The sequence below is a fragment of the Lampetra planeri genome, chromosome 38 (genome assembly GCF_965212315.1).
Source record: "Lampetra planeri chromosome 38, kcLamPlan1.2.h2, whole genome shotgun sequence".
Lineage (NCBI taxonomy): Eukaryota > Metazoa > Chordata > Hyperoartia > Petromyzontiformes > Petromyzontidae > Lampetra > Lampetra planeri.
This window is the reverse complement of record NC_136144.1, coordinates 5101854-5125083: the sequence shown is the minus strand read 5'-3', so window position 1 is coordinate 5125083 and position 23230 is coordinate 5101854. Positions and strand designations below refer to the sequence as shown.

The following is a 23230-nucleotide window of genomic DNA, read 5'->3' as shown; positions in this document are numbered from 1 at the left end:
GCTGATGTTGCTGCTGTTGCTACTGCTGTTGCAGCCACTGTTGCTGCTACTGCTGATGTTGCTGCTGCTATTGTTGATGTTGCTGCTGCTACTGCTGCCTTTGCTGATGTTGCTACTGCTGTTGTTGCTGCTGCTTGCTACTGCTAATGTTGCTGATGCTGCTGCTGCTACTGCCACTGTTGATGCCGCCACTGCTGCTGTTGCTGCTTGCTACTGATTTTACTACTGCTGCAACTGCTGTTGCTGCTGATGCTGCTGCCACTGCCGTTAATACTACCGCTGCTGACGTCATCCCTAACGGCAATAACGTCGACCCACGATGCCGCCGCCGCCGCCCCCCCCGCAGGAGTTTGAGTCCTTCGCGGGGGACCCCGAGGACGGCCCCCCGCCGCCAGGGAGCGGCGACCCCCGTGGCGAGCGGCGATCGCCGGATCCCGAGGAGCGGGAGCGCCTGCGGCGTCAGCTCGAGGAGGCGCGGCGGGAGCGCGAGGAGGCGCGCCGCATGCTGGACGAGCTGAAGAGCGTTCTGGGGGTGCGCACGTCGCTGGAGCAGCGCGCCGTCTGGAGGAGCGCCCTATTCCCCGCGGCAGGTGACGGAACCCTGGCCCCCCTCGGCCCTGCGACCTGTCTGGAACGCGCTCTCTTCCTTCCGATGTTAGGAAGCCACGAGGAGCTACGGCGCTTTTAAATCTCGTTTGTAAAATTTACTTCTTGAGAACTGCTTTTTATGTGTTTCGTTTGTTGTCCTTCCACACCCCCCCCCGCACCTGGCTACGTACGGTAAGAAAGAAGTTCAATGTATGTACGGGTGGAGAGGTCAATATTGTGTATGCAGTTTGTTATATGAAGAGCGGGCGGCGGTGGTGGTCGTTGCGGTGGTGGTGGCAGTGGTGGTAACGGCAGTGGTGGTGATGGCAGCGGTGGTGGTGGTAGCGGCAGTGGTGGTGATGGCAGCGGTGGTGGTAGTGGTGGTAGCGGCAGTGGTGGTGATTGCAGCGGTGGTGGTGGCAGTGGTGATGGCGGCGGCGGTGGTGGCGCACGCCCATATGGAGACGAGGGTTGGTGGATGACGTCGAGATGTGTGAAAGTCTCAAACCCGCCGGGACGCACGTGGGTGGCCAGGAGATGGCAGTACAGCAAGCCGGTTCGCGGATTCAGATTCCACGAGTCCCGCGCAGGGCGGGAGGGCTGCCGCGTTGCGATGTTTTGGCCGTTTCCATGAACGATCGGGAATGTGGGAGGGGGAACTGGAGAAAAAAACATAACCACACGATGCGGGGATAACAAAGCCCCGCACAGATGGGTTCAGGAATCACATTAACTGTACTGCCTTCACCTGGCAACCTCGCAGCCCAAGCCTCCCAACAGCTGCCGTTCCCTCCCGCCTCGTCGTCGTGTCTCACCCGAATGCTCGCTTAGGCTCAACCCTGCCGAGTGACGCAGGAGCGAGACGGATTGTTGCGCGGCAGAGGTCGCAACCGGGTACCCGATACCCGTACCCTACCCGATACCCGGCTACCCGTACCCAGCCGGGTACGGGTACCCGTTTGCGACCCTGGTGCGGCCGGGTACGGGTACAGGTAGACCGTGAGTCACTGGTGAGTAACCGTTTGTCACTCATTTCCCAACGTCTTGTCTCTTCTCACAATTCAAGTTCCTAGAATCAACCCACCCGCGCCTGCAACATGGCTTCATCCCAGAGGTCGCAATCGGCTACCCGTACCCTACCCGATACCCGGCCGGGTACGGGTAGCCGGGTATCGAGTAGGGTACGGGTACCCGTTTGCGACCCTGGTGCGGCCGGGTACGGGTAAGGAATCAAAACCCGTTTGCGACCTCTGTCGCGCGGTAAGACCTTGAGAGATGGTGGTGGCAAGGACAACCCAGCCATGTGACGTGACAAAAAACACGCAAGGCAAACGGCTTCTTTCCACTTGTATTTATTTTTTCTCCTTCTAGCGCCGCGGGAAACGTCGCTGCAAGCGCGGCCCTCGAGCTCGGCGGAGGCCCCGACCGAGACGGCGGCCAGGAGCCCCGCCGTCGACGATCACAGCCGTGACGACGACGATGACGGTGACGGAGGAGGAGATGGCGGCGACGGGGAGAGGAGAAAAGGGGTAAATTCCTCCCGAGACGACGTGGGCGGCAATTGCGAAGACGACGGTGGTGCAAGGGCTATCGGCGTATGGGACGCTGCTGCTGCCTCTGCTGCCAGTGGCGATGAAGCAACTTCATCTGCTGCTGGTGCTAGCGAAGCGAACATATATTCGACTGGCGGTTGTGATGATGATGACGAAGCTAAAAGAGAGTCAACTCCTAGCAGCAGCGAAACTAAGAGGGAGTTTGCGGCTGGCAGCGATGTTGATGATGCCAAGACAGAAGCTGCTGCTCTTGGTGGTGGTGATGATAGCGACGACGACGATGCCAACGGAAACACTTCTGCTAGTCGCGATTACGACAATGACGCTGATGCTGACGTTGAAGGAGAAGGGGGGGAGACCGCGGGGAGCGACGGCGATGACGCCGGCGGGCGTGGCGCCCCCCACGACCCCCCGCCAGCCTCGCTGCGCGAGAGGCTGGCAGCGGCACAGCTCAGCGGCTGGCACGGCGCCACCAGGGACCCACGCTCCGTCCACCTGACGTCGATGGTGGCGACGCAAGCGGCAACCCTCTCGCGAGGGCTCCTGTCCCTGCAGGAGCAGACCTTTGGTGACGACGGTGATGATGACGACGACGACGCCGCCGATGATGATCGCGAATCTCAAGAGTGAGGATGACATGGAGTGTGAGGTGGTTGTGTTGCTGTGCAGTGGAGATTGTGTCTTAGCGTTTACAAAAAAATCACCTCCAGGAATTTGCCTTTGAAACTAAACTTTAAATATTTTGTTATTTTCTAGGTAAAGCCCTCTAAGCTATTGGCTCTTTTTCAGAGGCCACCTGGACACACGTGATGTTAGCTCAACATCGAAGCGGCTTGTATCATTGTCTAAACGCCACGTGACGTTGATTCTAAATGTGGAGAAAAATCCACGCGACCACACGGGGAGAGACAGAGCACTCGGACTCCATATATACACCAAGAGGCATCGTCAGGGTCCGGGATCGAACCCACGACCTCCTGCGTACCAGGCAGAGGTCGCAATCGGGTATCCGATACCCGTACCCTACCTGATACCCGGCTACCCGTACCTGGCCGGATACGGGTACCCGTTTGCGACCCTGGTGCGGCCGGGTACGGGTACGGGTAGGCCGTGAGTCACTGGTGAGTAACCATTTGTCACTCATTTCGGGTAGGGTACGGGTAGGGTACGGGTACCCGTACCCGGCCGGGTACGGGTACCCGTACCCATTTGCGACCCTGTTGCGGCCGGGTATAGGTACGGGTAAGGAATCAAAACCCGTTTGCGACCTCTGGTACCAGGCGAGGCAGATAAGACAAGGCCACAGATGGACACGTGGCACTGGGGCTACGGTCCCCCACTCTTGAAGTGACCGCTGGTTTGGACAATTCAAAATTCGACACCAACATGACTACCTACACACCTCACCTTCACTTATAAACTAGGAATTTAAAAAACAAATCTTAAAAGGTTCAGGTTATGTAAAAGACTTGTCCCTTTGATGCCCGTGATCCATAATAGAGGTTTTTGGGTTAGATCGCGTAAATATGGATGTCGTTAAACCCACCACAGTCAGTAAGGTTAGTCACGTCAACAAAACGTGCCAATTTGTTACTCGTTCAGCACACCGGTTGTGCGTTGGAGAGTAAACCTGCTACAACATTTATAGTATAGTGTAGTGTATAGTGTAGTGTACAGTGTAGTGTATAGTGCAGTGTATAGTGCAGTGTATAGTGCAGTGTATAGTGTAGTGTATAGTGTAGTGTAGTAGTGTATAGTGTAGTGTACAGTGTAGTGTATAGTTTAGTGTATAGTGTAGTGTATAGTGTAGTGTATAGTGTAGTGTATAGTAGTGTATAGTGTAGTGTATAGTAGTGTATAGTGTAGTGTATAGTGTAGTGTATAGTGCAGTGTATAGTGTAGTGTATAGTGTAGTGTATAGTTTAGTGTATAGTGTAGTGTATAGTGTAGTGTATAGTAGTGTATAGTGTAGTGTATAGTGTAGTGTATAGTAGTGTATAGTGTAGTGTATAGTGTAGTGTATAGTAGTGTATAGTGTAGTGTATAGTAGTGTATAGTGTAGTGTATAGTAGTGTATAGTGTAGTGTATAGTGTAGTGTATAGTGTAGTGTATAGTTTAGTGTATAGTGCAGTGTATAGTGTAGTGTATAGTGTAGTGTATAGTAGTGTATAGTGTAGTAAACCCGCTACAACATTTACAATTCGAGTACCGTGACGTTGAGCTATCATTTGAGATGGCCAAGTCACTTCTGAAAACGAACTACGTAGCTCAGTGGGGCCTTACCTGGTAAAATAAAAATAGTTTAGTTTTACATACCTACTTTGGGGGGGGAGCAGATTAAGTGTATGAAGGAAGATTGACGGAAGCTTGCGTGTGGATTGTATCGTGTCCCAATGAAGCTAGCGTGGGCTTGTAATAACGTTTGCCAGTATTGTTGAATGCTCGTGTTGCTGCACCCAACTCTCCAAAGCCGCTGGTGGGAAATTCCTCACTGCCACGACGACTACGACGATGACGAGGCTCTTCGAAGGGCGAGCCGGGCCCGCTGTCGCGAAGCGCGTCGACCTTTTATGGTGTCTCGCGTTTTTGAAGAGCGCGAGTGGGGGGCCTCACCCGGTCGTTTGCGCGCTGAACCTCGCGTGGCAGCAACGGCGTCGCCAACGAAACTCGCGCGCGCGCACGCACAGTTTTGCCGCAATCTCAATAAAAGCGTTTCTTATTCTTGGGTCTTTCGGCAAAGTCACGTAGATAGGTTCAAAGAGAATAATCAAAAATAACAGAAAGCTTTTTCCTGAAGACGACCGATTGCGTTGCGGTCGAAACGTCGTAGTTTTCTGTTGGTTTTTTTTAAATTTTCTTTTAACCTATCTACGTGACTTTACCGAAAGACCCACGAATAGGAATTCCTGCAGTTACGAAAGCTTTAAGTCAAGATTTCAAAGCGTTTCTTATTTCTATCAAACTAACGTCGAGCTCTTCGCCTGGCGCGTACCGTCTTGATTTGAACGCACGTGAGATCATTTCGTGTGTGACCCGCGCCGTGAGCTTCTTCAACGGAACCTCTTATCGGCCGGCTGCGATGGTTCACGCCACAGCACCTAAGTGCGCCGTGCTCACGCCATTTGGCATTATCCACCTAAAGTAGAAACTCCTTCGCCACCAACTTCACACTGATGAACGTCACGCGGCTGTGCCGTGTGATCCAGTGGACCTCAGTCTCGTTTGAAATTATCCGTCTCCGATTTCGCTCCAGTTGCTGCTAGTTGGCGTTACTTCACGAGACGGTGTCCGTCCGGAACTCTCATAGGGCACTGCTTCAGCCCCTCTCAAAGAACAGCCCAAGGAAGCAGTTATCACGGAACTACGTCTGAGATCCCCTTTAAAGTCACGTAGAAGGGAAGTAATAAAATAATAAAAATAAAACATAATAAAATAATTCTCACGACGTTTCGGCCACAACGCAAGCAGCCGCCCCCAGGTGTTGTGGCCGAAACGTCGTGAGAATTATTTTATTATGTTTTATTTTTATTATTTTATTACTTCCCCTCTACGTGACTTTACCGAAAGAACCAAGAAGATGAATCCCTGCAGGCATGAAGGCTTTAAATCGAAATAAAATCCCCTTCAAAGTCACCTTATTTATTCATCACGAAAGAGTGCCTTACTTTCCTTCCCACCTGCCCTGCTACAGATGCTCATGGTTCATCACGTGGCAGTCAGACTGATTTTGCTTAATTCTCAGAGCTGGTGTTTAGCCAAATTTAAATGACAGACGAGTTTAATGTGTTGACGCTGTTTGTGCAGTCATTGGTGAATGGGCGGAGGCCCTTCCACTCACTAGACTTGAGAATTTAGTTTAATCATAACTTAGTCGATGGGAGTAGATGGCTCTCTATGTGAATGGATCTCTATGCAAGTCATTGGTGACCAGGCTGAGGCCACGAAGCCACTAAACCTGCAAACCCAGGCTACCAAAGCCCCATTCTGAACCCATAATCACTGCGTCACTAACTCGGCGCTCTCATCTCTGAATCACTCTGAAAAAGCCACATTTTTAGCACTTTCATTCGAACATCCTCGCCACCACCCTGTGTCGGAGTAATAGCCCTGAAAAACGAACTTATTGAACCGCTCCCGAAAGTCCCTTCAGCAGGCTCCTTCGTGAACCGCTTTTGTCCGCCGTGTAACAACAGGCCAGGCATGCACCGCACGGAGAAATCACGACGTGTTAACCCTCGGACAACGGGGGGACATCTCGAACTGACACCTACGATTAGCGCGGTTGGCTACGTACGTTGCGATAGAAGCTCAACGTACACGAGTACAAACCAGCTGGCCGAGATCACACTCTGGTAATGAGCCTTACGAATTCCTGCGTCGTCGTCGCCCTTGGTACGACGGCTCGCTAACAACACCGCGGGTTGGATGTCACCGTCCCGCTCACCGGCAGTTGTCGGTGTCTCCGAGCTTCGTCACACGCCCAGCAGCCTCGGTCTGTCCGACTGTCTCACGGTGCCAGACACCACCGGTGCGGCGGTGCCGAGGCCGCCGGTGAAGGGTCGTGGCGGTGCCAGCTCGCCACGCTCCGTGCGCCACCCTCCCTGCTCGGACGCCTCGGAGGCGCTTGAGCCATCGTCCGCACCGCTCGCACCGATGCCACCGACACGAGAACTCGAGGTGCCGGGGCCCGGCCTGGGGCTGTGAGCGGCACAGAGGGGAGAGAGAGAGTCGGTGCCGGATTATCCCAGTAGCACAAGTAGCTACACGTGTAGTAGCTACGGGGTCCCGCACTTTCAAAGGCCCCGCGCTAAATGCTGTCAAGCTATCAATTCCAGTTCAGTGGTTCTGCACTTGCTCTATTACTATAGTACTATACTGCCTTCAACTTTTAGGAACGACTGGGTGTTTAAGGTTCGCGATTTGTCGCATTATTTGGCTGTATAGCAAATGAAAAAATACAATTACTTTACTGTGCAAGTCAAAAATGTATGTGTTTTAATATTTACGTGTTTTTTTTTCATTTAGGCCCCCTTTATAACATATGCTACATGCCCTGCACTAGCTTCATCCGCACTGGAGAGAGTGTGCGTCGTGTAGTTTCATGGCGGTTTGATCCGGGTTTTTCACCGTCTGCACCTCGGCAACGGCAACGTTTATTTACGGATCGCCAGCTTGTGTCGCGGTGCTCAGGCGAGCGCTTGGTGGAACTCGGTTGCCGGAACTGAGCCAGTGGTGGAAATTCCACATTCCTATGGAAAAATTCACAGTCTGCCCCTTAGCGCCACTTGTGTCAAGCAATTTTCGGTTTTATTTTTAAATAAGAGTAAGTCTTGATATCCTTTGTGACGGTACATAAACAGTAGAATGCCAACGTTCAGCCCTTTCGGCCTCTAAATTATTCCTCGAATTTATTACAAATTTCGCAACGTTTCACAGGAACACCACCGAGTCAAAATCCCTCCAGTGCCCGGCAAAACCCAAGGGGGGGCGGCTTTGATCGCTCGCTGGCGTCCCCATGTCAGAGTTGGCGCGGGCCCCCTGCTCGCCTCGGTCGGCACCGCACCTGAATCGGAAGTCGCGGGGGAGGAAGCGGCCCAAGAGGAAGTCTCCGCGGGAGCGAGCGATCTGGCGCCGCAGGTCGCGCCGGGTCACGCCGTAACCGTCCAGCAGGAGGTCGGCGAACAGCAGGCACCCGGCCGCGTACATCTGCTCGCGTCATCCCGAACGGCGCGGAGAGAAGAGTCGGTGGCGCGCGCCGTGGCCCGAGTGTAGCTAACGGTGCTCGCGCCGCCGATTTTTGGCAACGTTTGGCTTCGTACTAGATTTGAAGCTTTCGTGACTGCAAGGATTCATATTCTTAGGTTTTTTCGGTAAAGTCACGTAAGTAAAAAATTTAAATTCAAATTAATAAAAGTAAAATAAAAAGAGGCAACACAAGCTTCCGTCTTCAGGTGGAACCGTCACAGCACGATAGCTGTATCAAGTAAATTTTAATTTTTTACCTATGTGACTTTACCGAAAAAACCTAAGAATATGTTTGGCTTCGTATGCAGTGCGAAATAAGTCCCCCGCGTGCATCCGTACTCCCAATGGTGTGTAGAGGCTTTCTCGACTGGCACTGGGACGACTGGCTATACCGTAGGGGGTCGGTAAACCAAAATAATAATGAGGCATTTTTTTCGAATTCGGTCAAAAAAAACAACTCGGGAACCACTCTTTGGTTCTTTCGGTAAAGTCGCGTAGAGAGAAAATAAATAAAGTAATAAAGTACGACGTTTCGATTGCAACACAAGCAACCGTCATCAGGTAGAACTACATTTGAGAGAGAGACAAAACACAGACATGGAGACACACAGACAGACACAAGCAGAGAGACAACACAGACACAGAGAGACGCACAACATAGATACACAGAGACCCAATGCCTCTGTGTCGAGGCCTTAAATAGAGAGAGAGAGTGGGTGGGGCGGCAGAGAGAGAGGTGGGTCTGCTGGGGCAGCTGCCGGAGCAGAGAAATTAGCATGTCAATGAATCCACCCCGAAGCGACCGAGGGAAAGAAGATCGAATGGCCCTATGAAACGTCGTACTCTATTTAATTTATTTTCTTTCTACGTTGCTTTACCGAAAGAACCAAAGAGTAATTCCTGCAGTCACGAAAGATTCAGATTTAAAAGTGCATAGCTCCTAGCGGCTTCCTGATATCGGAAGGAAGAGCGTTCCAGACGGCCGCAGACGCGCATCTGAAAGCGCCGCGCGATGCAGGGACCGTCTTTGCTTAATGGCCAGCCCAAAGCCGCTGCGAGGATGACCCGAGTTCGCGTGATGGTTTATGCTCTTCGACGAGGTCAGCTAGTGGACGGCTTTCCACTCAAACGCGAATTAACTCGTTCCACGCCGCTGCACGCACCCGATGATTGTTAAACACGTCCGCCACGTGACGCTCTCTGCGTCACGTGGGACACGTGTGCGTGCACGTGCGCACACACGGAGATCTCAATCCTGACTTGAATCGGCTTTCAACGCGCACAGCAGCGGCTCTATGCCGTACGATGCACAGTCGCTCATTGCTTCGCCTGTTTTGCAAAATAGCGCTGTTGTGATTGTGGTGCATGCGTGTGTCTGTGTGCGCACGCACAGAGTGTGCCCGAGTTCGATTCCCGCCCGTGGCTCCCCACACCTGCGACGATTATCAGCGCCGGTGCGGTCCGTGGGGAGACAAAGGCGGCCGGGCGTGGTTGTGACCACACGCATTGGGTCTACGGGGGGGGTGGGGGATCTTTGTCTGTGTACCAGGAACATGCCGGGCCGCACCGCGTGCCGTCGCGCCAGCAGCGGAGCCGCGGGCCCCGGGAGCGGCGCGGCGAGCGACAGGTCGTAGTGCAGCAGCCGGAACGAGTCCCCACGGCCCTGCCGGGACACACGCAGTGCGCATACACGCAGCACACACAGTACACGCAGCACACACACGCAGTACACACGCAGTAAACACAGTACACACAGTGCACACACAGTACACGCAGCACACACACGCAGTACACACACGCAGTACACACACGCAGTACACACGCAGCACACACGCAGTAAACACACAGTGCACACACGCAGTACACACACGCAGCACACACACGCAGTACACACACACAGTGCACTCACAGTGCACACACAGTACACACAGTACACACACAGTACACACACGCAGTACACACACAGTACACGCAGTACATACACAGTACACACGCAGTACATCCACACAGTACAAGCACACAGTACACACGTAGTACACACGCAGTACATACACAGTCCACACGTAGTACACACGCAGTACACACACAGTACATACACACAGTACATACACACAGTACACACGCAGTACATGCACACGGTACATACGCAGTACACACACGCAGTGCACACGTACACACACAGCACACACGCAGTACACACACGCAGTACATACAGACAGTACACACGTAGTACATACACGCAGTACACACGCAGTACATACACAGTACACACGCAGTACATACACGCAGTACACACGCAGTACATACACACAGTACACACACAGTACACATGCACTACATACACACAGCACACACGCAGTACATACACACAGTACACACACAGTACACACGCAGTACGTACACGCAGTACACACGCAGTACACACGCAGTACATACACACAGTACACACGCAGTACATGCACACAGTACATACACACAGTACACAGGCAGTACACACACACAGTACACACGCAGTACACACACACAGTACATACACACAGTACACACGCAGTACATACAATACACACACACAGTACACACAGGCAGTACACACACAGTACACACACAGTACACACACACAGTGGCAGTAGCCACGGGCTGCTGAAACCGGATTCGAGCTCCAGGCTCTCCATGGTGCCGGCTCAGTGCTCCGATCTCCGAGCCACACAGCCGCCTCCACATCCACGTACTGCTTGTGCTGTACGTTGAACTTCTTTCGCGCCGTGCGTAGCCAACCGTGCCGATCGGAGGGTGGGTGAGTGTGTGGATGAGTGACTATGTGAGTGGGCGAGTGACTGCGTGAGTCTATGTACGTGTGCACATTGAACTTCTTTCGCGCCGTATGTAGCCATCCGTGCTAATCGGAGGGTGCGGGAAACCAGGGTTCGGTTTCTCGCTCGAATAATTGCCGGAACGCTGCTAGGCTGCCTTGGAGTCTGGCTCATCGGCGTAAGGCACTACCACTGGAGTACAAGGTGCGTCTATCCGTAACGATCCTGTAATTGTTGTGTGCCACATCGCTACGATCTGAAGAACAGGTGTTACAGGACTGTTTCGTACAACGAGGACAAAGTACGGCGAGATCAATGGAGCGCGGCCAAAACAATTCCCATGACGGCGCTCCGGACTCTTTCCAGCTCCCACGAATCGCCACGGCCGCCACCCAACATCCCCCCTCTTCCCAACAAACCTGGATGCATGGCGCAGTCCGGTTGCGGTTCTTCTCCTCGTACAGGGACTCCACCATCCGGAGGCAGGGGTGGTGCGGCCGTCCGGTGGCCGAGTCGACGACGACGACCACAACCACCTGGAGCTGCTGCCGGGGGCCTCCGCAGGGGGCGGCCCGGAGCAGGGCGTCTACCTCCACGTCGGTGACGCTCGGCACGCGGCGCGCGCTGCACCGGCACCTGCCGCACGCACGGGCGCCGGGGATGCGCGCCGGTAAAGGTCAAGGGTCGGGTGGCTGGGTCAGAGTCGGGCTATTGGGTCAAAGGTCAGTCGGCTGGTCAGCTAGTTGGCTGGGCAGTAGGACATTTGCTCAGCTGGTCAATCGGTTTGTTGGTCAAATAAATGGTTAGTCAGGCGTTTGGTCAGTGGGTCAACCGGTTGATTGAGGAGAACGCCACGTGGATAGTTGGTCTGTTGATCAGTTGAGATGCAGGGCAGTCGATGAATAGTCCGAGTGGTCTACTGGTCAGGTGGTTGAGTCACCTGGTTAGTCGGTCTGCCGCGTGTCGTCAGATGGGTGGCCACCCGGTCAATGCTGCCGTTTGATCCCTCGGCTCAATCGGTGAGTCATTCAGTCAACGGCCACTTCTCGCTTCACACAGAGCTTCGTCAACGTCTTGTTTTATTCTATATTTACAGGGAGCAGCTCGGTTCAAGGCGCTTTATATATATTGAGTGATTTTTGTGTTTAGTTTGTTGTTGTTCCCCTGCACCTCCGATTAGCGCGGTTGGCTACCTACCGTAACAGAGGGCACGTGGGAGTCACGGAAGGGCTATAGGGGAGGGACGGGAAGGAGCGGAGGGGCGAGGGGAGGAAAGGGAATGGGCGACAGAGAAGAGGTGGTCAGGCTTTGAAAGAGGAACGTGAAGGAGGTGAAGGAGGGGGACTGCTCAAAGTCCGGGGGAAGTCGCCGTCCGACGGGAGCCAGCAGCGTTATCGGCAGTCACCTTTGTCCCGCGGACGGCCTCGCTGGTGCACGGCCTCCCAGCGCCGCGCGCAGAGACACGGGGCATGCCAGCTCCACGTGGCCACTCTCAATACCCGGCAGCGTCCTGGGTAAATACAGGGGCGTCGCAGTGGCAAGATGTTCAAGACCTCGTCCAGCACGCAGGAGATTGTGGATTTGATCCCGACCCTGACGACGCCTAGCTGCTGTATATTTGGAGTTTGCGTGCCCTCTTTCCCCGTGGATTTTTCTCCGGGTCCTCCGGTTTTTCACTCCACGTTTAGAATCAACATCACGCGTTTAAAGCATTCGGCTGCTGTAAATTTCCACATGTTGAGCTATTATTTGTGATGGCCAGGTTGCTTCTGAATAAGAGTTACGTAGCTCATTGGGGCCTTACCTGGTAAAATAAAAAATATAAGAATAGGTTTTATCCTAATAAGATAATTGTTTTTTTACCCTTTTATCTGGCAACAAAACTGACACCTTTTTTACAAGGAGTCATGTTTGCATTGACCACAATACCTGCAGTCGGAATACAAACAAAAAACACAACTCTGATCATGTATGCACTGTCCTTGAAATTGATTGGTCCACACCCGAGACGGCTTTCTTTAGAGCCTAGTCTCACATGGTGTTGGACCAGATGATGCCAGGTTTTATCCTTTCTGTGTTCAGATGTTACAACACCAAACAGAAATCTTTTGCAAGGAATCAAGTCTGCATTAAGCACACATACTTGTGGTTAATGCACAAGTATATGTTTTATTGCCAGAAAGGGTAAAACCTATTCGTATATTTTGATGCTGGCAAGGGAGGTCCCATGAAAATCAAAACTCATATTCTGGGTCTTTCGCTAAAGTCACGTACATAGCTTTGAACCTCACTACGTGACTTTACCGAAAGAACCAAGAATATGAATTCCTGCAGTCACGGAAGCTCTAAGTCAAGATAAAAACACAGTTTAGTCGTACCCCGATGTACGTCCCCCCCGCCACCCGACTTTGCGTCGCCTCAACCCCCACACTGTCACGTCAGCTGGCGTCATCGTCGTCCGTCCTGTCGCTCGTGATCCGTCACCTCTCGGCCTTCGCCACCACCACCGCCCACCACCACTACGACTACCGTGTCCATCGCTTCGACTGACGTCGTTCCGATACTCGTCGTTCGCACTTTTCGGCAAGCGCGTCTCCGGCGTAAATCTGGCGATTGCTACGTATCAAATGCGATGCTGTATATTTCTGAGGATAATTCGTAGGGGTATAACAATCCAGCCAACCCTCCCCCTGCACCCTTTACAAACCAACGGCTTGTCACGATGGAAGGTGGCGATTCTATTAAAATAATTTATGTATTATATATTTATAAAATAAGAGATGGATACATCTTCTTGGTTCTTTTGGTAAAGTCACGTAGAAGGGAATTAATAAAATAATAAAAATAAAACATAACTAAATAATTCTCACGACGTGTCAGCCACAACGCAAGCAGCCGTCTTCAGGTGCCTTCTCGACAGACCTGTTTTCCACCTGAAGACGGCTGCTTGCGTTGTGGCCGAAACGTCGTGAGAATTATTTTGTTATGTTTTATTTTTATTATTTTATTACTTCCCTTCTACGTGACTTTACCGAAAGAACCAAGAATATGAATTCCTGCAGTCACGGAAGCTCTAAGTCGAAATTTAAGAGATGGATATTTTATTAACACCGTGGTTGGTGAATGTAGTGGCCTCCAGCGCGGCGGACATTTGAGCCCATCGCGTGCGACAATAAACACATCCCTTTGCCAATCCACTACCGGGTGAAGGCCTCAAGCCCCCCACCTTTCCGCCGCGGGGGGGGCGTTTGACCATACTGCACCACGCTGGTGGAAAGAGAAGGGACCCAAAGACCGGACCGAGCCAACTTTTGTAACGGGAACATCATTATAATTGTTTTATCGGTTTATGTGTGTGTGTGTGTGTGCGCGTCACGGGTTTCAGGTGCTTCTGTAAAGCCGTTTGTTTTTTTGCGCCGATCTCCGTTTGCTTCGTCGCCGCCCGCTCCGCTTCCGTGATCTTTTGCCTTTGTCATTTGTGTGCGCCGAGTTCGCTCTTGTCGATGTCAAACCCCTCTCTCTCCTGATCTCTCCACATTTGTGTGCGCCAAGTCCGCTCTCGGCGATGTTAAACCCCCCCTCTCTCTCTCTCTCTCTCCCCGTCTCTCCACAGTTCCCGCCTGGTCAATCAAAAACAAAGTGGAGGCTCTCCGACTCGGACTCCGAGAGGCGTTCTGACCGGGCGGGCGACGCGCGCGACCGTCGCGAGAGGAGGAACAGCTCCGTGGCGTCGTCGCGACCCTGGCGACCGCGGTCCTCCCGTGACAACGCCGACGCCGCTGACGCCGCCACCGCCACCGCCACCTCAGCTCCTCCTCTCTCTTCCTCTCCGCCACGATTTGCGGTCGCAGCGCCGCGAGGAGCCGGGCCGGCACGGGCAGGCGCCGGTAGCGACGGTGCCGGCTGTGCCGGTGGTGGTGGCGGCGGCGGTTGCGGTGCTGGCACCTGTAGGCGGTGTGTGGACTCGCGGGGACGTGCGGTAAGTCCGGCACTCACCCCTGGGAGGCGGAGACAAAAACAGCGGAAAGGAAACATCACGGATTGCGCGACGCCGTCCACCCACATGTGCGCGCGTTTTTTTTTATTTCTTCGGAAGCGATTCCCTTTTAGTGAAAGCGTTCCGTTCCCCGTGCTGCAGACTGTGGCAGTGGAGCATGCGTGCGGTCGTGTGGTGGTCGGTCAAAGTGCACCTGGCCTGGCACGGGCGCCGTGGTGACGTCACCGTCACTTAGTGGCGAATGGCGGGCGTTGGCATTGTTGGTAGGTTGACTCAGCCTCAAATTATTACCCGGTGCGGTGTGTAAACATCGCCACTCGGGGAGACAAAGGCGTCCGGGCGCGGTGCCGGCCACGCGACCCCCCCTCGTGTACCGTGCCGGCCTTTACAGGTGCTGCCACTCGCTAACAGCACTTGCCCTAAGAGTATGTTAAGGCTACACGGGGGATCTTTGTCTCTGTTGTGCGTGCGCGGTACCGACGGCGTGGCGGTAATGCTCCATCCACGCCGCCAAAATGCTGCGGATTCGCTGGCGGAACCTCTTGACCTCAGGCTGACCCCTCGATATGTGAAGTTCGGCACGGGGGGAGTCGAGGGCGGCCATGGAAAACTGGGGGGGGGGGGGGGGAAGAGGAATTCACACACACTGCATCATCGCCATCACCGTGGGGTGGTGAGGCGCTGAGTGAGGTGGTGAGGCGGTGAGTGTGGTGGTGAGTGTGGTGGTGAGGCGGTGAGTGTGGTGGTGAGTGTGGTGGTGAGTGTGGTGGTGAGGCGGTGTGTGTAGTGGTGAGGTGCTGAGTGTAGTGGTGAGGCACTGAGTGTAGTGGTGAGGCAGTGTGCGTAGTGGCCAGGCAGTGAGTGTGGTGGTGAGTGTGGTGGTGAGGCGGTGAGTGTGGTGGTGAGTGTGGTGGTGAGTGTGGTGGTGAGTGTGGTGGTGAGGCGGTGAGTGTGGTGGTGAGTGTGGTGGTGAGGCGGTGAGTGTGGTGGTGAGTGTGGTGGTGAGTGTGGTGGTGAGGCACTGAGTGTAGTGGTGAAGCGGTGTGTGTAGTGGTCAGGCAGTGAGTGTGGTGGTGAGGCACTGAGTGAGGTGGTGAGGCGGTGTGTGTAGTGGTGAGGTTTTACGTGGGTTTGTGGTAATTAATTGAAGGGAGAGGGGTTACCAGCCCCTCACATCCGTCCAGAGTCCCCGTTTGGCCGTTGTGGTGGCAACAAGTGCCTTGAGGGGAAGATCCGATTTTGGAATTCGCTCCCCTCCATGGCATTGCTCACAGACACCGCAGCTTTACCGTCCGGCAGCACCGACAAGGTATTTGTGCCATGGCTGGGAGTCTGAGCCATTCCCTGTTCACCTTGGAGAGCGACAGGGATGTCCTCTGGCTCCCGCATTATTTTACATCTTTTTCGACCGCGTGATTCGTGAAGCCTTCGATGGCCGTACCGGAGGAATTTCCATCTGGTACAGATACAACGGGAGGCTTCATCACGGGACCTCCCTTGCCAGTATTTAAAACAGTTGTCTTAAGATGTTAAAACACCAAGCAGAAACCTTTTGCAAGGAATCATGTCTGCATTGACCACATATACTTGTCGTGAACAGACACGATTCCTTGCAAAAGGTTTGTTTCATGTTTTAACATCTTAACACAAATATTTTATTGCCAGAAAGGGTAAAACCTACTATTATATACAATGGGAGGATGATCGAAGCCCAGGTGCGATCCAGGGATGGCTCCCTATTGGTCAATCATGTTACGTATGCCGATGACCTGGTGATTGCCGCTCACTCAGAGGAGGAGTTGGAGGTTCTGCTACTGAACCTGGAGCGTGCCACTCAGAGGTGGGGCCTTACTATCAGCCCCACCAAAACTAAGAACCTGCCTGGGTATGTTGTGCCATCAAACACTCCACCCCCTCACCTCCATATTGGTGATAGGGCAGTTGTGGAGAATTTTCCAGACCTGGGTAGTGTGTTCAGGACCAGCTCAGAAGAGGTCTCACTCCGAATAGTTGAGCGGCATTATCTTTTCATCAGCTACGTTAAAGCTGTGTGAAAGCTATCTGGTCTGTCGCTCCACATGAAGCTTCGGGTCTTTTTGGCCACGGTCATGCCCTCTCTTCTCTATGCTTGCAAAACATCTTCGCCGGTTAGAAACATTTAGGCTGGCCTGCCTACGATCCGTCCTGGGTTTAACCAGGCTGGATTGTGTGAGAATCTCACAAATCCTTGAAAGATCTGGACAAAGTCCCATTGGTGAGCTCCTCCGGCAGGTAAGGCTGCGTTGGCTGGGTCATGTAGCCCGCATGCCCATCCACCGAATGCCTCGACAGCTTTTGTGTGGCCGGATCGAGGAGGCTAAACGAGCACTGCATGGGCTAGAGAAGAGATGGAGCGATGTGGTACAAGAGGATGTAGAGCTGAGTGGACTTGCCGATAACTGGTACCAGCGGTGTCAAGATCGGCCTCTGTGGAGGAGGCTCGTGAAGGGCTTTGCTACGAAGGGCAGAGGAGAGCATTCGCCCTCCAGCAACAACAGAGGGCAGAGGAGCGACGCTCACAACAACGAGCGGAGCACCGGGTGGCTAAAGCACAGCAAGTTGGCACAGTAGGGGGCATCGGCCAGTCATCTCAGTCAGTCGACCCGTGGCACCTGGGTCTGCCCCGTGACTTCCTGCTAGCGGGCGTTCGACACTTCACGTGGCCTTAACGTGCACATAGCCTGGCACAAGCACCGTGGTGACGTCACCGCCACTTAGTGGTGAATGGCGGTTGTTGTTGTTGTTGTGGTGAGGAGGTGAGTGTGGCGGTGAGGCGACGGTCGTGGTGAGTGCGCGCTCACCGGCGACACGGAGAGGCGCACGCACTCCTGCTGACAGCGGAAGAGCAGCGTCACCGCGTGACGCGCTGTCACGCGCAGCATCATGAAGTCGCCAACCTGCACGGCGATGCACAAAGACAAAGATCCCCCGTGTAGCCTCAACAGACCGTCGGGGAAAGTGCTGTTAGCGAGCACCTATGAAGGCCGGCACGGCACACGAGGGGGTGGGTGGCCAGCACTACGCCCGGCCGCCTTTGTCTCCCTAGTGACGATGTTTACACAGCGCAGCAGGTACTCATTTGAGGCTGAGTCGACCTAGGGGAGGCCCAGGACCGATTCAGATAATCGTCACCGGTGTTGGCCGTGAGCAGGAATCGAACTCGGGTCACCGGGTTCGTAGTGCAGCATAGCGCTAACTGCTGTGCCACCGCCCCCCACACATAAGCACACACATACACACATAAGCACCTACATACACACATACGCACCTACATACACACATACGCACACACATACACATGGGCACGCGCGCAGTGCCATCTGATGCTCACCGGCATTACACCGTGTGGCCGCGCACCCTGTGGGTACCTAGAAGGGCCCAATAAAGATTAGGATTTGCACGTTCAGTGGCGCTAGCGCAAGCGCCACTGAACGTGCAGCAACTCTGAGCGCCTCGCGCCGCGTCCCGTCTCCACCGTTCAGTCGCCCCGCCGCAGCCTAGCCAAGCGGGGGGGACCCCCAGTGGGCAGCTGTCTCTGCGCGTGTCGTTCTGCCAGTAGGGGGGAGGGGTGGTGGTGGTGGGGGGCGATGTTGCCTCCGTGTCTTTACCCGGTGAGGCCATTTTTGCGAGTAGCTTTCATGAACATTCGGGCCGTGAAACGCTCGGTGCGGGGGCGGTTGGACGTGTGTAGTCACCGCATTGCGGCAACCTCGCAACGGCCGTCATCCTCGCAGCGGCGGATTTTGGCTGCTCGCCATCGAACAAAGACGGTGGTGGTGACCGCATCGTCGCGCGCACTCTGATGCGCTTCTGCGGCCGTCTGGAACGCTCCTCCGATGTTAGGAAGCCACTGGCAGCTATGCATCTAGTTGACAAACTCATTTATTTAGGACCCCCCCTCCCCTTTTCCTGAAGACGACCGCTTGTGTTGCGATCGAAACGTCGTAGTTTTTTGTTATTTGCTTTGAACCTATCTACGTGACTTTACCGAAAGACCCAAGCATCTGATTTTTGTAGTTTAGTTTTGTTGCCCTTCCCCCGCACTTCCGATTAGCACGGTTGGCCACGTACGGCGCGAACGAAGTTCAACATACATACAACATACAACATACATACAACATACATACGGTTGCCGTGGCTTTGTTCGACGCGACCCACCCACGGACACTCACGGGGACGGTGAGGGGTCGCTCAGCCCTCCCTGACCGCGGCCAGCGCCACGCGCTCACGGGGCCGCCCTTGGCGTCGCACAGCGCCACGCCAGTGACGTTCATCATCACGGCCATGCGCTGGGGGCTGAGGGGGAGGGGCGGCACACGGGTTAGAGTGAGTGGTGGCACGTGGGTGTCGGGTGGATGAAGGGTGGCACACGGATGAGGGTGAGAGTCGACACAAGGGGAGATTGACCTCTGAGAGTGGGCGACGCGACAGAGCGGGGATTAGTCCGTGGCTCTGACGACTTCGTGTTCCCATCTGTCCCCCTGTGTTCCGGTGTCCCTGTCTCTCCGCGTCTCAATGTCTTGCTGTGCCTCGGTGTCCCCTCTATCTCCGTGTGTCCCCATGTCCCCTCTATCCCCGCGTGTCCCCATGTCCCCTCTATCCCCGTGTGTCCCCATGTCCCCTCTATCCCCGCGTGTCCCCATGTCCCCTCTATCCCCGCGTGTCCCCATGTCCCCTCTATCCCCGTGTGTCCCCATGTCCCCTCTATCCCCGCGTGTCCCCATGTCCCCTCTATCCCCGTGTGTCCCCATGTCCCCTCTATCCCCGTGTGTCCCCTTTATCTCCCCCCACGGGACCCCACCGTAATTTCCCCCCCATAATCACCTTGGGGTCCCCTCTATGCCCGCGGATCCCCACGTCCCCTCTATCCCCATGGGTCCCCCCCCCATAATCCCCGTGGGGTCTCCCCTGCCCCCCCCCCGCCCCCCGCGCCACGTCACCTGGCTGCGTGGAACACGAACCCCCGCCCGTCGGGGGTGAAGGTGGCGAGGAGCGCGGGGCGCTGCTCCTCGTCCGCGAAGGCGACCGTGTGGGCCCCGGCGCCGCGGGGCCCCGCGGGGACCTGGGCCACGGCGACGCGGCCCGACGGGTAGCTGGTGGAGGGGGGGGGGCGCGTTGGCGGCCGCCGTCAAGGAGGTTGCGGGGTGGTGAAGTAGTCGCTCGCGGCGACGAGACGTCGACGTCGCTCGTGTCTCGTCACGTGATCGTAGTCATCACGTGATCGTAGTCGTCACGTGATCATCGTTGTCGCGTGATCGTAGTCATCACGTGATTGTAGTCGTCACGTGATCGTAGTCGTCGCGTGATCGTAGTCGTCGCGTGATCATCGTTGTCGCGTGATCGTAGTCACGGGAGTGTAGTCATCGCGTGATCGTAGTGATCGCGTGATCGTAGTCTTCGCGTGATCGTCGCCATAGTCATTATGTCGTGCTGGTAAATCATCACCAGATATCATTGAGCCATCAGCGGAGTTATCATCGTCGTCGTATTATTATTGTCAATACATTCTTCATCAAAATCATCACCACCCGTATGATCATCTCACCATCGCAGCCAACATGACAACCACCTCGCTATCGTCTTCACTGTCTTAGTGATAACGATAGCTGTGCTAGTCACGAATTAGCATGTTTTGTTTACGTGACAACCCTTACTAATTGGCTGTGTCGGGTGGTGGCGGGTTTAACGACAAATTTATATATTTACACGATCTATGGATCACTGTCTTCATCAGCACCATCATCATCCATCAGATATCATCACCACTGCGGTAATCACCGCATCATCACCACCGTTATCATCCCACCATCGGAACCGCCACATCATCATCGCCACCATCACCGCTACCACCACCCCACCATAACCACCCCACCATAACCACAACACCACCCTTAACATCTCACCGTAAGTGCGCCGCGGTGGCACACTTACGGTATGCAGGAGGTCGTGGGTTCAATCCTGATCCTGACGCCTGCTGTATATGTGTAATTTGCACGTTCTCCCTGTGATCACGTGGATTTTTCCTTCCACATTTAGAATGAATACCACGTGTTTCGGAGGCGCACGCGGCTCTTTCAGGGCTGCTGTCTTCGTGACGTCGTTTATCAAGGACCCTCCGTCTCGTATTCACCACACGGTGCATCGCGGCTCTTGAAATATTGTTGTTTTTTTTTTCACAGAATTCGAAAAACAAATTGCTCTTCCTGTCATTTTTCCTGCCAACACTCTGGATTACATCAATTGGCTGCTATAAATTTCCCACGTGATAAGCCACTTCTGTTGAGGTGGCGTCATGTGTGGCCAGGTCGCTTCTGTGAAAGAGCTGCATAACTCAGCGGGCCTTACCCGGTAAATAAGTTTAGTTTCATAACCCAACATCATCATCACCACCACCATAATCATCACCGCACCATAGCCACCACTTCACCACCACCACCATAATCACCACCACCACCACCATAATCACCACCACCACCATAATCATCACCGCACCATAGCCACCGCTTCACCACCACCACCATAATCACCACCACCATCATAATCATCACCGCACCATAGCCACCACTTCACCACCACCACCATAATCACCACCACCACCACCACCATAATCACCACCACCACCATAATCATCACCGCACCATAGCCACCGCTTCACCACCACCACCATAATCACCACCACCACCACCATAATCATCACCGCACCATAGCCACCACTTCACCACCACCACCATAATCACCACCACCATCATAATCATCACCGCACCATAGCCACCACTTCACCACCACCACCACAACGAGGAGGATACTAGACGACGACGCTTCCGTCCGGTAGTTGGCAGTGCAGCGTCTGTGCGCCGACCGCCTCCCCTGCCGCCGCTCCCCCCCCCGTGAGAAGCAGCCCCTCGGCTCGCGCCACGGCGGCACACAGCGCCGAGCGTCCGCTCGCCGGCCTCGCCCTCCTCGCCGGCCGGCAGCCCGCCGGCCCCGCCGCCGCCGCCGGGAGTGGGGGGGCGGCGAGGAGGTGGGCCGGTTTGGCCGAGTCGGCGCCGGCGACGCCGCCGCCACCTTCCCCGTAGCGGCGCAGGATCAGGGGGTGCGACGCGCCGGCTCTGGCGCGTGCGTGGCTCTCCGCGTCGCTGGGGGGGAGGGGGGGTGAAGGAGGAGGAGGACAACGGCGGTGAGAATCACGCGGCTCCATCGCTTTGTCCGCGCGCGAGCGGGGTGGTCGCGCGACGACGAGATGGTGAGACGAAACGGCCGCCTGCGCGATTTTGACAACGGGCCGCAGTTGCCGAATGTGCGGCACGCGGCGAAAAACGTCGCTACGAATCCGCCAAGCAGGCCTGGACCTCTCCTGTAAAGCAACTGCTCGCATGCAACTGTTGGCAGGGATTCAGTTGCGTGCAACCCAGGTTGCACGCAACCGAACGCTCGGGTGCGGGATGCGGCTTTAGAGCGTCAGTTGGCGGCACCTACGTGACGCGGAGAGAGGCCTGCAGCCTGCGCGCGGCCCAGGAGCAGTGCTCCATCCATGCCTGTGCGTCGCGACCTCCGAACCCTTCGTCCAGTAGCCCTGCTCTCCCACACAGACCACACGGGGACGCACGCTGCCCTCTGAATCGGGCCTGGGCCCTGCAACCACCCAAATGTCCCTCTGTGGCCCACCCAATGTGACCCTCGTTAGCGGTATATCACTCTCAGGGTAGCCCCCCACACAACAAAGATGGTCAACTGCATCGGACGGCGCTTTCAGGTGCGCTTCTGCGGCCGTCTGGAACGCCCTTCCGATATTCGGAAAGCCGCTGGGAGCTACGGCGCTTTCAAATCATCATCTCGATAGACAAACTCATTTCTTTAGAACTCCTTTTTGCGTTTATTTTTTTGCCCCCCCTCCCCTCCCGGCATCTCCGGTTGGCACGGCTGGCTACGTGCGGCGCGAAAGAAGTTCCAAAGCCACGTGCGTAGCGGCGCCACCGACGGCGGTGGTGGCGATGTGCGAGGCGTTACCGCGGATCGCCAGCGAGAGGGACGACATCGAGAAGCTGAGGACCGATGCGGGCAGCCCGGGCTGCGATGGCGATGAACGGCTCTGTGCCCCTGGTGGGGGGGGGGGGGGGAGCGACGGCACAAGGCAGCGCAAACCGCAGGTATGTACGTCCATAGCGTACGCGTGTGTTGGACCGCGCTAATCGGAGGTGCGCGGGGGGGGGTGCAAACATTAAAAGGTCCCGGAATGATCTGGCTGCTTTGCTTTCATGAGACCCTCCACCGTCTGACGCAGCCAAACAATTACATCGTCGTCACGAATCCAGTAAGTCGTGATAACGCCCTAGATGTCCTGAAGATGGCTCGACGTGGTTTCAAGCGAAACGCCGGATCTAGGATCCCCTCCCTGTGGTTTCGAGGATTGTTCTTCAGCTCAGCGGTGCGTGAGCTGGAGCAACGGCATGAAACCACCTCGAGCCATCTTCGGGACATCTGGGGCGTTATCACGACT

At 54.9% G+C, this 23230-nt stretch overlaps 2 protein-coding genes across 4 annotated transcripts in view; one reads left to right on the top strand and one right to left on the bottom strand.

Annotated features, from left to right (window-relative positions):
• The window catches only part of VEZT (vezatin, adherens junctions transmembrane protein), a 40662-nt gene extending 35593 nt beyond the window's left edge, over positions 1-5069 (top strand). For both annotated transcript variants that reach the window (XM_078612247.1, XM_078612248.1), the window contains exons 12-13: positions 347-590; positions 1960-5069. In XM_078612247.1, the coding sequence (XP_078468373.1) occupies positions 347-590; positions 1960-2771 (1056 nt within the window). In that variant the 3' untranslated portion in view covers positions 2772-5069. The remainder of the gene's footprint in view (positions 1-346; positions 591-1959) is intronic.
• Positions 1937-22894, bottom strand: LOC144731233 (uncharacterized protein C3orf20-like). Of its 2 annotated transcripts, XM_078612249.1 has the most exons (14): positions 22741-22894; positions 22210-22306; positions 21540-21869; positions 19674-19826; positions 18906-19029; positions 17535-17630; positions 15172-15304; positions 14377-14695; positions 12103-12207; positions 11117-11333; positions 9434-9550; positions 7706-7848; positions 6587-6840; positions 1937-2690 (listed from the first exon to the last, which is right to left on the bottom strand). In XM_078612249.1, the coding sequence occupies exons 1-13, from the start codon at positions 22892-22894 to the stop codon at positions 6615-6617; spliced, it is 2214 nt and encodes a 737-aa protein (XP_078468375.1). In that variant the 3' UTR covers positions 1937-2690; positions 6587-6614. The 2 variants fall into 2 exon arrangements, with proteins under 2 accessions (XP_078468375.1, XP_078468376.1); XM_078612250.1 differs by lacking the exon at positions 1937-2690 and having other exon boundaries at positions 5766-6840.
• Between the last annotated feature and the right edge of the window lie 336 nt (positions 22895-23230).

What these genes read in the sequence shown, in the direction of transcription:
- LOC144731233 (XM_078612249.1), bottom strand. Translation starts at nt 22,894, where the DNA reads ATGGACGTACATACCTGCGGTTTGCGCTGCCTTGTGCCGTCGCTCCCC. An exon ending in AGGCCGTCCGCGGGACAAAG is followed by an intron (nt 11,334 to 12,102) that starts GTGACTGCCGAT and finishes TGCGTGCGGCAG; the next exon opens with GTGCCGGTGCAGCGCGCGCC. An exon ending in GGACTGCGCCATGCATCCAG is followed by an intron (nt 9,551 to 11,116) that starts GTTTGTTGGGAA and finishes GTGTCCCGGCAG; the next exon opens with GGCCGTGGGGACTCGTTCCG.